Source organism: Oryzias latipes, chromosome 6 (genome assembly GCF_002234675.1).
Source record: "Oryzias latipes chromosome 6, ASM223467v1".
Taxonomy (NCBI): domain Eukaryota; kingdom Metazoa; phylum Chordata; class Actinopteri; order Beloniformes; family Adrianichthyidae; genus Oryzias; species Oryzias latipes.
The window spans coordinates 31130544-31146304 of record NC_019864.2 but is presented as its reverse complement, the minus strand read 5'-3'; the positions used below and the strand labels follow the sequence as shown (position 1 = coordinate 31146304).

The 15761-nt window shown below is 43.2% G+C and overlaps 1 protein-coding gene and 1 long non-coding RNA gene across 5 annotated transcripts in view; one reads left to right on the top strand and one right to left on the bottom strand.

The window, feature by feature from the left end:
* The window catches only part of abcc8 (ATP binding cassette subfamily C member 8), a 52689-nt gene extending 37171 nt beyond the window's left edge, over nt 1-15518 (bottom strand). For 3 of the 4 annotated variants that reach the window (XM_023956135.1, XM_023956138.1, XM_023956136.1), the window contains exons 1-4: nt 14791-15518; nt 6170-6332; nt 4142-4283; nt 2199-2320 (exon numbers count right to left, since the gene is read on the bottom strand). In XM_023956135.1, the coding sequence (XP_023811903.1) occupies nt 2199-2320; nt 4142-4283; nt 6170-6332; nt 14791-14811 (448 nt within the window). In that variant the 5' untranslated portion in view covers nt 14812-15518. The remainder of the gene's footprint in view (nt 1-2198; nt 2321-4141; nt 4284-6169; nt 6333-14790) is intronic. The other variant, XM_023956139.1, reaches the window with a different exon arrangement.
* LOC110014639 lies at nt 10677-13545 on the top strand. Its single transcript, XR_002873437.1, has 4 exons — nt 10677-10728; nt 11130-11263; nt 12784-12909; nt 13199-13545. It is a non-coding gene; the product is annotated as an uncharacterized LOC110014639 (long non-coding RNA).
* Nucleotides 15519-15761: the final 243 nt, after the last annotated feature.

Genomic DNA, 15761 nt, shown 5'->3' with positions numbered 1-15761 from the left:
TTAAATGGATATTCTATAATCTCTCAGATTATTCCTACATAATTCATTTTATATAACAAGGAGGGGGGGTGGGGTCCCAAACAGCCAGAGAAGCTGCTTTTCTGTAAACGCTGAGGTGTCCGTGCAACTTTTAAAGAAACATTTTGCACGAAAATGTCATGAAGGTGAAAACCATCACAGGCCTGACTTCATCAAGAGAGCGTCTATTTAGTTGATTAATGTCTTCAAGGCTGCGATTCGGACGCCTGAAGGCCTGAGGCGGCGGCTGCCCCGCCCGATTGGAGGAGAGCGTCCAGGGCTGCAGGCAGACGAGTGACTGAGGCGCGAGGAGAAAAGGCTCAGCGGGATGAGAGGCCATGCGCCATGATTGACAGCTGATGGAAGTTCACCCGTTTAGCAACCATGATCCTTTGCAGGCAGGGTGGGGGCGGGGGGGCTGAAGAACTCATCACCGGGATGGAAAGGCAGCGATGACACTGGAAGTGGAGGATTATGGCTGCACAAAGCAAATTCAACTTCACACCTTCAAAATATGTGAGCACGTCCATAAAGAGGCAGAGCCACTGTGACCTTGAGGCGTCTTAGTCGTTTGAAATTCAGGAATATATTTATTTAATATTTATTATTGGATCTCTTTATACTTTTTTGTCATGTTTTATTCATGATCAATATTATTGGTGACTATCTGCATCAGCTTTTAATACTTACCTGTCCAAAAGATCTACTCATTTGTTCATTTGAATATTTATCTTTGCTTTTACGTTTTTCCTCGTTTTAAACTTCCGTGTCTTCCTCGGGAGGATCCTCCTCACGGGGATCGACTTTTCCCGTGGAACGGGGGTCGTCACCATTGACCGCATCAAATAACCGGACTGAACGAGTGTGACGCCATCCATGGAAAATGGTTTATTCCGGCTTTTTTCGTGATACGGATGACGTCATCAGTAAGCAGCGATTGCTCTGAGTTTCTATGGCAACCATTCTCACCAATCAGGAGTGAGCTTGTTGGAAGGCCACACCCCTACCACTTAAAAGTGGGCTACACGCAATCTGTCAATCAAACATGTCAAATGTTGGATGTGGGGGGCCAACAAGCTAAACCTACTTTTATTGAAGCTCTTAATAGTCAGTTAATACCTAAAATAAGTTGAACCAAAGGAAAAATATAAAAAAGAATTATCCTGACCAATAGAATGACTGAGAAACAGCTGTTTTTTCTCTCTATATACGTCTATTTTGGCTTCTTGGAACCAGCAGGTACTTCCTGTTTGGAGCACCAAAGGGGGCGGAGTTACTTAGTCCAGTTCTCAGATGCAGTCATGGCTGTTGCAGTGGGACCTCATGGGTCAGGCTGCTTGCTTTGATCTGGGGGTGTCCCATGTTGACATCCTCTGTGATCATCAGGGGGTCGGTCGCTGGCGTGGAGGAATCCCAGAAATGTCATTTCCTCACATAAGGTTTCCACTTCGGTTTCTATTCTGAATTCTATTCTAATGTCATTTTACGTTTCTGTATATTGGCTTTGAGGAGGGGGCATTCTTTGTGTTTTACAATTCCATTTTTGTTATTGTTTTAAGCCTGTAAAGCACTTTGGTAGCGCTCTATAATAAGAGTCCTTAGTAAACTATTTATAAGACATTAACAAGCACTAGTAATGTTTTAGTAAACTGCTTATAAAGACATGTATTAGCATTTGTTAATCCTATTCACAAGCTATTTATAAATTGCTTGTATGGGATTAATAAACATATTAACAGTCTTCTTATTAACAGTTTATTGAGTGTTATTTGGTCACGCTTTAGATTGGAGAGCTGCAAAAAACTCAAGACCTGGACTTAAACCAAAGTTTTCTTTTTGCATTGAAGTCTCTCAGATATTTACCACCAGACTGGAAAAAGCTGAGAGGTTCCAGCAGCTTCTCGACAGAAGAAACACGAGCGAACGTCAACTCAAACCCTGACGTCAGAGACAGGAATCGAAGAAAACTCAGACATTCCTCCAAACAACATCCAGGTTCTTTCGTCTCGATTCTGTTTGCGGCCTGCAGCTCAGGAGTTTCCGAGCCTCATCTTGGATCCTAGAAGCCTCCCATCATGACGTATTCATGTTTTCACGAGACTTGATGAAAATTTGATGCCACGAAAGCCTCAAAGTCTGTTTGTAACCAGGAGTTACCTCAAAGTGGAGGAACAACGTACCTGACAGCAGTTTGGGGAAGTTGGAGGTCTCAATGTTGTGATAGTAGACGATGGAGGTGACGCCCGCCATGAAAGCCAAAGCTGCCGGCATGTACAGGTGCAGGTGGAGGGACTGGCTGAACCTGGCAACAAACACCACATCAAGACAGAAAAGTTAGAACCAAATGAGGAATCTCAAACGGCTCCACCCCAGTCGGGATGTTTACACTGCGGTCCCAAAAAGAATCTGCTGAAGGGAGAACATCTGAGACCCCAGCGGGACGTTTCTGGATCCACACAAACCCTGCAGGTGGAGGCAGATGTTCGTCCTTCCCGACTCTGCTTCTGCTGGGGGTTTGTTCCTCTGCGGTGGGGGGCAGTCCTCTGCACGCTCAGCATGGTGGATTTTTACATTTAAAAAAATGAAATGTGTTGCTTTCTTCAAACAGAATTTCCAACTGGATCACTTCATCAGATTCTTTACAAATGACTCCACGCTGTGTCCTTAGGTGACCTTAGAGGTGAACTGGCAGATACATAGAATTCAGCTCCATCCCACAATTCCTTGCAACCTCAATGACAGGTAAGTTGTGGTGCTGAGCAGCATGAGGGGCTTAGGAGGATCAATGCTACATCTGAGCGTGCTGACGGATGTCCACCTCCTCCGCCTGAGGAGGGACAGACAACCTTTGTCCAAATCTCTGCCTCCGGCAGCACCTCAGCCAGGAGAGTCTGAGGAACCAGAGATGACCTTCATGTGGTCCACCTTTGGAGGTTTCGCTTGAAAACCTACCAGGTTTTCCAGAAATGATCCCCCCTTGGGAGACTCATCAGTACATTTTCCCGCATTTTTCTTATCATCTATACGCTGATGACATCCAGCTTTATTGCTCCTTTGATAAAAATAATTACAAAAATCTTTCTTATCTGCTGGATTGCTTGGCCAGCATCAAAGTGTGTTTAAATGACAACCATTTACTTCTGAACCCTAATAAGACAGAGACAATATTCTTTTGCCCCTGATGATAAAACACCCTCCATCCAAAGACACCTTGGTTCCCTGAGCTCCTCTGTCCAGTGGTTTGACAAATCTCACTCAAAGCTCCTAGTTAAAAACTGTTTTTATAACCTAACGTGGCTAAACTGAAGACAATTTCATCCCAGTCTGATCTTCAGCTGATCATCCAGGCTTTTATCTCTTCTGGTTTAGACCACTTCAATTCTCTTTTTACCTGCTTTAACCAAAACGTCTCCAATCGGTCCAAAACTCTGAGCAAGGCTTTTAACTGCAACCAATAAGCGCACTCATGCCCCCCCCCCCTGCTGTTATTGCTACATTGGATTCCTATTAAATTTAGAATAGATTTTAATATTTTCATTATAGTTTTTAGAGCCTTGCAGGGAAAAACTCTGAACTCTGTTCTAACCAGGAAGCTTAAAAAAGCTCAAGAACATTTGTTTGTAGAAGCTAAGAACCATGAAGCAGAGATGAAGCGTGCAGGATGTCATCCGGGTTAGAGCGAATCCACTTTTTACCCGTTTAAACTCAAGCCCTTAAATGAATTTCCTCTCGTTAAGTAATCAACCATCTGGAGAGCAGGCGACTTTCACTCTCCTGTGGCTTCTACAGCAGATCAGAGGTGGAGCTTCTTCTCAAGTGAGCACTTCTGTGTTCAGGACATTCATGCTGATGCTCAATCGTGGTTAGGCGGGGCACCGGGGTTAATTGGATTTCCCTTCATCACTGAGGGATAACACTGTTTGATTAGGTAATAATGGCCCCTTGAGGAACAGCTGCCAGGCTGTAAACCCACTGAAAATCCAGGCGTGAGGCAGACCGCCTTCTGTTCCTTCCCTCCCCTGAAACCTGAGGAACCTGCTGGCCTGGATCGGGGGGCAAACGCAGACACTCCCCGGGAAGCTACACACACTGAGGTGCAATCAGAAGACGTTCTGGGACGTACCCATCAGAGACGATGCCCTCGGCGATCTCACAGACCAGGACGAAGAGCAGGACGAAGGTGAGGATCCAGCGCAGGTTGTGTCCGGGGAAGTGAAGCCAGGTGCTGTGGTGGATGTGCACCTTGGAGCTCTGGCTGCCCCAACCTCAAAAGGGAAAAAGATGTTCATGAGGAGCTGTGGGTCGAGGGTCCGCTTCAGTAAAACCGACTTAAATGATCCCAAGGCTGCACAACCCAGCCCACTTCAGAAGATGAACTACAGGGATGGCAGCTGGCCAGAGCAGCTCCAGAGGGCAGGAAGACTCTGTTATCTGCACTTTAATCACATTCTGGGTATTTCTGGCAGCCAGAGCAGCCAGAAAGCTGCCAGTCTGGACTTCTCTGAGCCACAGCTGCTTTTTATGGTTTGACTTGGACAGATGTTGGCATCAGAACAAACTGTGATGTAATGGTGAGTCACGCAGGAGCAGCTAATAACGTTCAACAAACCTCAGCTGATGAAGTTACGTAAGACGCCGTTGTCGCTCCGACACCTTCTGCAGCGTTCCTCCGAGTGCTGGCAGCGCCTCCTCACACATGCTCACGCTAATTCATTCAGTCCCTCACTACTTATCAGTCCCTTATGAGGTTTTAGAAGTAACAAAAACTGATGCTGGAATGGGCACCAGGGCTTTAACTCCAGGGGACTGTAATGCACAAAGGTGCAGGACTAAATTTAGCCAAACAGTGGTGTCAGTCAGAGGCACGCAGTCATGGAACACACTACCACAGCACATTAGGAACTGTGAGAACTGTCCTACCTTCCAAACCTTCTTAAAGAATGGCTGAAACAATCCAGTCCTGCAGACATTGATGGGGTTTTTAGACTCGTGGTTTATTGTAAATAACCTTTGTAAATATCTTTTTTCCTGCCTTAGGACAACGGATGGAATGTAGCTCCTGTGCTAATAACTGGCATATTTATGAGGAAGTAGCTGCTGAAATGTTGATTAATGTGTGCTGTCCTAATTTAAATAAAGGAAAAGAAAAGAATGGAGCATTGCATGAAAACAGGGCCGTATCTCAGGAATGAGCTCTCACACACACACGCACACATACATGCACACACACACTCACATCCACACACACACATGCACACACACACATGCACACACAAACACGCACACATACATGCACACACACACATGCACACACATACATGCACACACACTCACATCCACACACATACATGCACACGCACACATATGTTCTGATGATCAAACTCCAATTAAGGTCCAAGTTCGACACCAAAACAAGAAAAATGTTCAGTTGCAGATTTAGCTAAAAAAATCCCCAAATAGCTGAAATGTGTGAAATGTGATGTCTTTAAATGAGCCCCCCCCCCCCCCACACACACACACACACACACACACAAAACCTCACACTGTTTTGCTGAGTCATGTTTAGGGTGTCCCCTTTCCTCTGAGGATCCGTGAGCTGCCGTCCCTCCCTCCCTAAAGGACACTCGTCTCATTTTAACCCAGATTTCAATATTTGATTTGTTTCCTTTTTCTAGTGTAAGTTTGAAATGAAGACTTTAAATCTGTGCGTTTTCAGCATCAGGAGGATCCTGCAGCTTCACTGGAAACACAGACATGGATCATAGTTCTGAATCCAGCAGCTGGGGGGGGGGGGGGGTCTGAAGCAGAAAAAAATGTTTCAATAGATTCTTAAAAAACAGAAGAAAATCCTAAACGTTGTGACTTGAGAATAAAATTGCTGAGAAGTCCAGTTTGCAGACCAAAGCTGCAGCTCTGCAGAAGATCCTCTTTGTTTGTTTGATTGTTTGTTTGATTGTTTGTTTGATTGATTGTTTGTTTGTCTCACTCAGAGGTTTGGAGACGAATCAACTCCAGATTAGAGACAGAAACACTGAATTCTTCTGCTATTGATCCTTTTGAGGCTAAAACAGCCAAACGGGCTCAGAGGGAAAAACAAGGGCAGATAGAGAACACGCACAGGCGTGTGCGCGCGCGTGTGTGCCACACTCACCGATGAAGAGAATGGGGAAGGTGATGAAGAGGAGGAAGACGTGCGGGACCACGTTCAGAGCATCGAGGAAGCAGCCGTTGTTCAGGACGCCCCCGTCCACGTTGTAGGCCGCCGAGTTGTTCTCGGTCCCGCAGAACGCCAGAGACATGGTGGAACCGGGACTCTGCGGGGAGACAGCCGAGGATGAGCCGAGGAGGAGCCGAGGATGAGCCGAGGAGGAAGAGGAGCAAGAGCAGGAGCAGGAGGAGGAGGAGGAGGAGGAGGGGACGAACGGCAGGGCGTTTCAGAATCGGATCCACTCAGAGCATCATGTTGTTCTCCTCCTTTTGTCCTCAGAACATCCTAATTTCCAATTCCCAAAGTGACCTCCTTCCTCCTTTCCAGCTGCTCGGGATCAGCTCCGAGCGCGCGGGGCGGCCAGAGGGAGGCGGGTCGTGAGGAGGAACGGGTCAGAGGCAGTCAGAGTCCGGTGCGGTGCCCCCCCCCCCTCAGTCCACCTCGTCCGCCTGCAAACTGAGGACATCCTGCAGGGCGCCGCTCGTGCGCGGCGCCGATCCTCTGGAATGCACGCGGACTGCTCACATGGCGGACACGCAGCTCCCGCAGCTCCCGCAGCTCCCGCAGCTCCCGCAGCTCCCGTCGGTCCCGGCGCTGGGACGGAACCTCAGAGGCGTCCTTGGGGGGAGCTAAGGGGACGGACGTGCAGGAGGAGCCGGAGGCGCGAGCAGGTAGGGGGCGAAGCGGGGGGGGGGGGGGGGGTGAGCAGTGAAAAATGAGGGTGGCACGTGAGAAGCATAAATCCAAAGCGCGCGCTCCCGATCTCACACGTCACGAACTTCACCTGAGTTAGACCGGGATCCTCAGATCAGCACCGAACATGAAGGAGGCAGTCACGTGACGCTGGGGAGAGTTCCCGCTCCCACCAGTGACAGCTGACAGACGGGGGGGGGGGGGGGGGGGCTTTTCATGGTGACTAACTTTATTTAATGCAGCAGGTGGCGGCGACAAGCTTTGAAGACCTTTAACGACTTATTTTCTGATAATTAATTTGCCTCTTTTCGACCACTGCTCGACAAATATAATGTTCCTCGCTCCGATTTTTTAGATCCTTGCAGGTGCGTCATCTCATCATCACCTCCATCACAGGGTTCCCCATCTAACCTCCTCAAAATACTCTGGAGAAGATTTTGATCTTCAATCCACTCAGAAGAAATCGGTGTCTAAATTGTTTAGCAGGATCTCAGCCGTAGAGTCTCCCTCGATGCAAACCCGTAACACATCTTGGGAGCAGGATCTTAGTGAAACAGAAGATATTGTGAGGAACATGAACTCCTTTTCAATGTGTAAACACTGTCTAGTTTAAGGTTGTGCATCGTTCTCACCTCTGCAAAGCCAGATTAGCTCAGATGTATCCACAACTTGATCCACTGTGTAACAGATGCAAATCAGCAGAGGCCACATGAATTCACACCTTTGGTTCTGTCCTACAATACGCTGCTTTTGGGGAAATATCTGTGAGGCCCTGAGCTGCATGTTGGGAGTCAAACTAACTCTAAACCCACTTCTGTTTGGAATAAACAGAGATGCTCCAACATTGCCTACAGGTGATCAGAGGATCGTTACCTTTTCAACTTCGCTCGACGCCTCGTTCTTCTTAAGTGGAAGGATGCTGCCCCGCCCACTTTATCACATTGATTGCCATCTTAAACTTGAAAAAATAAGATTTACTGTGAGACGATCAGAACATACATTTTGTAAGGTATGGAGACCATTTCTCAACTTTTTTAGTGTATCTACAAGTGTGACAGAATGATGCCCTTTTTAATTTATTTAATGTCCTTTCTTTATATTTGCACTTTACTTATTGTTTATGCTATTTCACTGTGACTGATTTTATATATTCATGTTTTACTTTGCTTATCACTTGTAACATTTTATCTCCTTATATTTTCTTTACTAAATGGATTTTGGTGTATATGCAACTGACAGCAGGAGGGGGGGTTGAATTTCTGTTTTAAAACTGAAAACTTAATAAATATATGAAACACTAAACGCAAGAAAGTCAATGAACCCCACAGAAAATGTGAAAAAGACAGAGTCCAGGTGAGCTAAGGCTTCACCTGACAGACGAGAACATGGTGGTGGTGGTGTGATGGTGTGGGTTGTGTGGTGGCTTTGGTAAAACCAGGACAGCTGGTTACCAAACCGTACACTGTCAGAAAAAAGGGTACGCTTGGGGTACATTTGTGAACACTTAGGGTACAAATGGTGAATTTGTACCCTAAGTGAGTCATAATTACACCTTAGGGTACTCATATGTACCATTTAAGGATAAAAAAGGTACAAATATGTTTCCAACCATCAGAGGGCCCATATTTGGACCCTTTATTCCACAAACAAAGGTACAATCACTTGTGTGACAAAAGTAATAATTCAAAGTGTATGAAACGTCACCCAAAATCATTTAATACGTTGTTGGTTATTTGGAAAAGATGCACAAAATAACCAAATATATTTAAGAGACCACACATCTTTTATGACTAGTTCTGAACAGTACACAAGCACGTTATATTTTATTGATTGTGCAGAGAATCAAGATAATAACTTTTAAACATGTATTAGTGTGAGCCTGTTTTTTTTTTTACTTATATAAGAGCTGTTTTAAGTTTTGCCTTTAATTTAGAGCAAAAGCACAATGTAGACAAAATTATTTGATGTTTTTTACCTTATATGGTGTACTTTAACTTGGCCTAAGTTCAATTTAAATTTCTAGTCTTTGAGCTGTTAATTTAAGTTATTTTTTTTCTAATCATACATTCTCAAAAAAAAGTAAATTTCTCTGTTACTACGTTACATTATGTGTACATGTAAGTTCCTTTTAGCTTTTGTACCTACACGGGAAAAATGAGAGAGTACTTTTTTCGGAGTTACCATCAGTAATTTTTATTTAAGTAGGTGTAAAAACGTAGAGGAAATATGATGGAGTAAACCAGCGAGACCACGCCCACTCTACTTTCTTAAGTTTCGTTTCTTCCGCCATTTTGTTATCCCGCAGCGGCCGGAGGAAGATAGAGGCTGTGACTGAGGTAAGTCTGCTAATTGCTCAAAAATAAGTTGGAAACTTGTTTTTATCGGGTTCGGTTATTTTATCTGTAAGGAATAACTTTTTTGTAGTGGAATGCTGCTATTCCACCGTGTATGTGCCTGTGAGGAGATTGAAAACTACGAGCGGGAGTTTTGCTAACGGTTAGCCTCAGCCGTTTGAAGTTCAGCTAAATGCAGCCATTAAATAAATTAAGCTGTTGTTTTTATTGGTGTTGTACCGCGTTCCGTTAAATACATTGAAATATATACATTTTATCACTAGATAATTCTGTCGCCGTTTTACCGATGTACGCTGGCGTTGATGCACCGGTTGTTGTTGCCTACCCCCCCCCCCCCCCCCTTTTTTTTTTTCTTTCTGTCTTTCTTAGTAAGGAAGCCAGCTACTTTTGAAACGACCAGCTCCATAATTCCTACTGATATTTATCAGGTCCGTCGAATTCAATGCGTTTATCATTTTAATCTGTAATGTGTAGGAGTCCCATAACTTTTTTTTTGTTTTTTTTTTTTTTTTTTACACCGCAGTATGGCAGTCCTTCCCATTTATATGTCAGCCTGCCGTAGCTGCTGTGCGCGCGCAGCCACCATTTCTCGAATGCAAGACAGTGACAGACTGTTTAGGTTGTCATGATCGCTCATTGTTGGTCAAGCGAAGTTTACACTGTGTTGTTGATTTTGAACATTCTCCTGCAGATTATTTTTTTTAAATGGAGGTCCGTGATTCCAGATACTCGTCACGATTTCCCATACCAAAAACTCATCTATAAACCAGGAAAAAACAATTTTTTTAAATGAAATTCCAAGAAATAAATCTGTAGGTCCTTAGAAGCCAGTGCATTGTCGTCAGTGTTTTTTTGTTTTTTGTTTTTTTTAGCAGTTCTGCAAATTCTGCAACATTGCTGTGGCAGCTAGTGTGAACTGTATATTTGCCATTACTATTTTAAAATGTATTCATTTATTTGGAACAGGGCTTAGATCTGAATAAATGCTTTGTTGGTACCTTTTGGTGTTTTAATGTTTTTTTTTTTTTTTGTAATATATTTTTTTTTCCCACCAGGAAAGATGCAAGCTGTGCGTGAACATGTCGAACGCCAAAAAAAAAAGGTTTTGAAGTTCAGCTGACCTTCAAATCCTTTTGGGAATGCGGTGAGTGGAAACATCACAATTTCCAGCATTTTTCTTTACAGGAATCAGTCAACTTTGTGGATAAACTGTCAGCTGTGATGCAAACAGATTTTTTTAATTGCTTTTTAATTTAAAGATAATTTCTGTGCTGTATTCTAAACATAATTTTGCTGTGTTCACAGCTGCCAAAAAGTTCAACATCCCAACCTTGGACTTGAAAGTGTTTGATGACTCAAAGACAGAAGTTGATGAGCAGGTTTTTGATCTCCTGTTGAAAAACCCAAACTTTGGTGTGTTGGAAATTTGTCTGGCCGAAGATACAAATCCAGAAGGTGAAGTTTTTCTTTTAAATTGTAATTTATCTATTCTGTTTTGAATGGTTTTGGGTAAATTCCCCTTTGATGCCTGAATTTATTTCCAAGGTAAATAATCTGTGTTTTTGCTTACAAGTACATGCTAAATTAAGAACATTTTTGAGCTGAAGAGTTTTGATTATGTATTTGCATCAATAGGAGTCTAAGGGTTAATGATTTATTTGACAGGATAGTGTGGGGAACAAAACACAGGCAAATAAGTATGAGTTTTTTGTCCTATTGCTGTCTTAGACAAGATAATAAATCTGCTAAACTGTTAAGTCGGTCAGTATTTAAAAATCTTTGTTTTTACTTTTTTTGTTTTTGCTATCATACTAATTTAAATATTACAGTAACTGAAAGCTTTAATACTTTGACAGATCAGCCGAGTTGTCCTGCATAGAGCTGCAATAGCAGTTCAAGTGGAGATACTGAAGTGGACTCAGATGACACCATAATATTACAACACAGTCCTACAACAAGACGAAGACTTGAAGACACCTCTCTTGCCAAAGTAAGTAAATAATCTTTTCACAAAGTCATTTCAAGCATTCAAAGTCAGGCTGTCTTTCCAATTCAGTTTAGTTGTCAAACAGTGCAGTATGGCAGATCATCCAAACTAGTTTAAAGTTTTCTAGGGAAACAGCAGATTGCACCAAGTGAGTCACAACACATTGGAATACTGTCCTCATCATACAAGCATATAATTCTTCTGTATTTCCTTCAACAAAGCTCTGCATAATTAACAAGATATTGACTATACGGGCGACAGTGGCTCAGGTGGTTGAGCGGGTCGTTCAATGACCGAAGGGTTGGCGGTTCAATCCCCGCTCCCACCAGCCAAAAAATGTTTTCAATATAATTGAAAACATTTCAATTTCAAAACATTTCAATATAATTGAAAACATTTCAATTTTTTCAATTATATTGAAAAAATGTTTTCCATATAATTGAAAACATTTTTTAATAATAATAATAATAATAATATAATTATTATTATACAAAGACAGACATTGATTATGCAGTTTTTGAGGGGGAAAAATGTTTTCTGGGACATGGTTTCTGCAGTTCAATTGGAATTCACCTTCAAGTTCTTGACAGGACTGTTTTGCAGAGTTAACCGGCCTTAACTTCCCATCATGCCATTGTTTACGCTCCCGTTACCTTACAGTCCCTCACAACCCCCAAGCAACAGAATTGGTGTGCAATATTGGAGCTATCCAGCCTTATAGATGTGAGCCAGATGCCAACTCAGACGAGGAGAATGACGACATGTGGAGCAGGGAGCTTGTGGCCTGCCAAATGTAGCTTGTACGTAACAACTACAAGCTTTCTCAAATGACGTCTTTTCATCTGCTCCTGATTCATCCCAATTTGAGAAAATAAATATTCAGAAACACAGTTTTATTCTTAAATCTTATAACAATATGTCATCATAAAAATGCTACATTTTAAAAAATAACTTTCATTGGAGTGGGTCCCCCATTTTTAACATGTCGCAGTATTTTTCTCATGATGGGCACGTTTGAAACTGCACATCTGAGTATTCACTCAAATTGGGATGAATCAGGAACAGACAAAATAAATGCAGTTTGAGGAAGGTCTCTATTGTGACGCACTACATGAAATGAAGTGGGTCCGAGTCCCTCTGCTCTGCTGTATTCTGATGCGTCCACTTGCAGACAAACGGATCCATTAACATCTTCATCATACTTGTCTGAGCTTGATCTAAACTATGGCCGGAAAGCTTCAATATTGCTCACCATTTTGCTTTCACCACTAATGTTAGTTTTAGGTTGGAAGGACTGTACGCTAGAGGGAGAGGGCGTAAACAAAGGGATGATCCGACATCAGCAGAGGGTAACTACTGTGTCAATAGCCCCGCCTAAAACTCAGAAGTTAAATTCTGATCAACTCCAAACCACTCTGCACAAACTGTCTTTAAACATCATCTCAAAGTGCTTTAACCCCAGTATCAGTGCTTGCAGTTGTATTTTTTATTATAAATATGGACTTTTAAATTTGATCCAATAGGTGGTTGCTGTCATTGGTGAGGATGCATCATCCGTTGAAGGTCATGTGAATGTCCTGCATATCCACTACAGCAAGGTGCGAGAGGATATACTAAAGAATTACCCTTTCTTGAAGACAACCTCACGGGTCAGTGACATTTTAAATCAGTTCTCAGCTTAAAATATATTTTGAATGTTAATATAAGCTGAGACATCTGCTAAAATGACCATTAACAGCTTTAACTCAATTGTAAAAACATTGTAATTTTCTAAACCCATATATAAATATATAGTCATTCAAGCCAAGTAATATTTATACAATGACATCACTAAAGGGAAATGGCAATGAAAGAGACAACAAAGAATATTAGAATGTTTTATGTCTTTTGTTTGTTTTAAAGTGAATGATTAATTTTCTAATTTTTTTCAATTTTCAGTTGTTTGATGTTGACCGAATGCATCCATCACCTGTCAGTTTAAGCCAGCGCTTCAAGGACGGCGTTTACCAGTATTGTGCCAAAGGTGCTTGAGCTTGTTCAAAGAAAAGCTCCATTAGCCAAAGTCTCCAAAGAAGCAAGAGAAGAGATGCTTGCAGAGGATCTACTAGGTATTGACATAAACGTAATCCTTGTTAATCTTTAGTGTGTTTTATAGTTCTCCTTTTTAGAATTCGTATCAATATTATCTTATCACATTTATGCATTTTATTATTTAAATTATGCATTTAAACTTGGTTATAAGTTTACTTTTTTATTTATTTTTAGAAAATGTAGAATGCAGTAAAAAGATGTACTTAAAATGAGGTCTAGTGCTTCTTTTGTTAATGTCACAAGTTTTATTTCATGGTTTAAAAATGCTAACTGAAGTGCTATGTGCTGTTTACAATTGATCAAATGTTAAGGTTATAGTTACAATGAATGCAATGTGAACTGAAGGAAAAATATAGATTTTTCATTATTGTAAAATTGCTAATAATTGTAAATATATGCATCCTGTTGTGATACTGTACATACTGTGTAATGTCAGAACTGTAATTGTTTTGAATGTTTAATAAATGTGATAAACAGTATACTGGTCTTTTAATGTGCTGTATCTGGTACAAACTTGCCATCAAAGGGTACAAAAGGCTTGTCACTGGGGCAGTACCCTTAAAAGAACAAATTTGTACCTTTTTTAAAGGTACATTATGGTACCATAGCACTATAAGTTACAATTTTGTCCACAGAGGTACATATTTGCCTTTGAAAGGTACATACTGGAAGGGTACAGATACGTACCAATATGAAAGGGTACAACATTTGTACCCTTGAGGGTACTGCCCCAGTGACAAGCCATTGTACCTCTAAAGGTACAAATTTTGCACATTTTTTCTGACAGTGTAAACAGACTGTTTTAGGAGGATTCGGTCCATGTTTGAATAGAACTTAACCTTTCAGCTTCTGAAAAGATGCTTCGCTCCTGACAGGAAGAACACCGCTGGGGGCGGGGCTTAAAAAGGTAAACACCTGCAGACTAACCGCGGAATTTCAACTAAAGTCCTTTAAAATGAGTTTCTTTTTGAGTTCATCTGTTATAGTTTACATGTTTTGATTTTTTAATCCCGAATGGGATTTCCACGCCAGTTCTTAAGTTAAAATGCAAACGAGGCCTTTGCTATAATAAAGAGATGAGGCGGGAAAAACAGGCCAACGTCCCCCCACCCCCACCCCCGCGCGCTTTCCCGGCGCCTCAGCGCCACATCTGGACCGTTTGCGTCAGGATCCTGAGAGTGCGCTGCTGCTAGCGGCGCAGGATGAATCATTCATGTCTGAGTGGCGGCGGGGGGGGAGGCTGAGCCCCCCCCGCCCAGACCATCATCTCTTTTAAAAGCCGCCTATGGATGAAGCTGCGTGCGTTTCACCGAACCGTGACCCGGGATCACTCATGGAGCGGAGGGTGACGCGGGCCTCGGAGGGACGCGCGAGGCTCCCGCGGTTCCGCTGCTGTCAGAACCACCGAAACACGGCAACAAAGCGCGAGCTGCACTCACCGGTTTGTACCGCGGGATCATGGGTGCAGCCTCGGTCCTCCGATTCCCACACTCCCCCCACCCAGCTCCGTCACATCCGTTATTTGGACAACCAACAAGAGAAACGCGGCAAAACCTCCCGAGCGGAACCGGAGCGCGTCCTGTCTCCGTGATGCTGAGTTCGAGCGCGCGGCAGTTTGTTTGACGACTGAGAGCTCTCCAAGGTGCTGAACCCGGGAACGGAGGAGGCGGAGGAAGAGGAGGGGGAGGTGCACGGAGGCAGACCTCCCAGCTTCGTCATGAACCTGAGCAGGTGGTCACGGAGTCAAACCCGGAGCCTCGACGCGCGCAGAGCCGTTATATAACCGTATGATCTGTCACATGCATGCTGTCCTGCACGCGCGCTCCGCTTTCCCTCTGAATTTTACAGTTTGACCTCAAATCTACAAACTAGCAGGAAACTGTCAAAAACATCCCGGAGATGATTTACGGCAGATTCTGTGGATCTTTCAGGTCCGTGGGACCAGCACTGTCCCGCGTGGACAATCACGGCCCAATGAGGCTGCCAAAGACAGCCACGCGGGACCATCTGGGGAATTAGTGACACTGCCTTGTTGGTAAAACTCTTTCAAAACAAACCTCCAAAGTCTAAAGCAGAGTTCCAAAGAATGTCAAAAGGCAAGTATGAATAAAAATGACCTGAACTGTAATGCTGACCATTAAAATGAACCTTTTCCAATTATTAAAGAACATTAAACTCAGACAGTGTGAATGAATTTGTGATGACATTTGCTGCAGAGCTGAGAACAATCAATAGAAGAATGTGAAAGCTGGCATGTCGCTGCTCCCTCATCAGGACTGTAATAGAAGCCGGGATGAATCAGCCTCCTCATCTCCTGAAAACCAACCGTCTCCCGTCTGGATGGACACTTTTGTTTCCCTGGAGATGGAGCCAAACAAAGGCCACCCTCGTTGGCAGCAGCTCCTCTGCG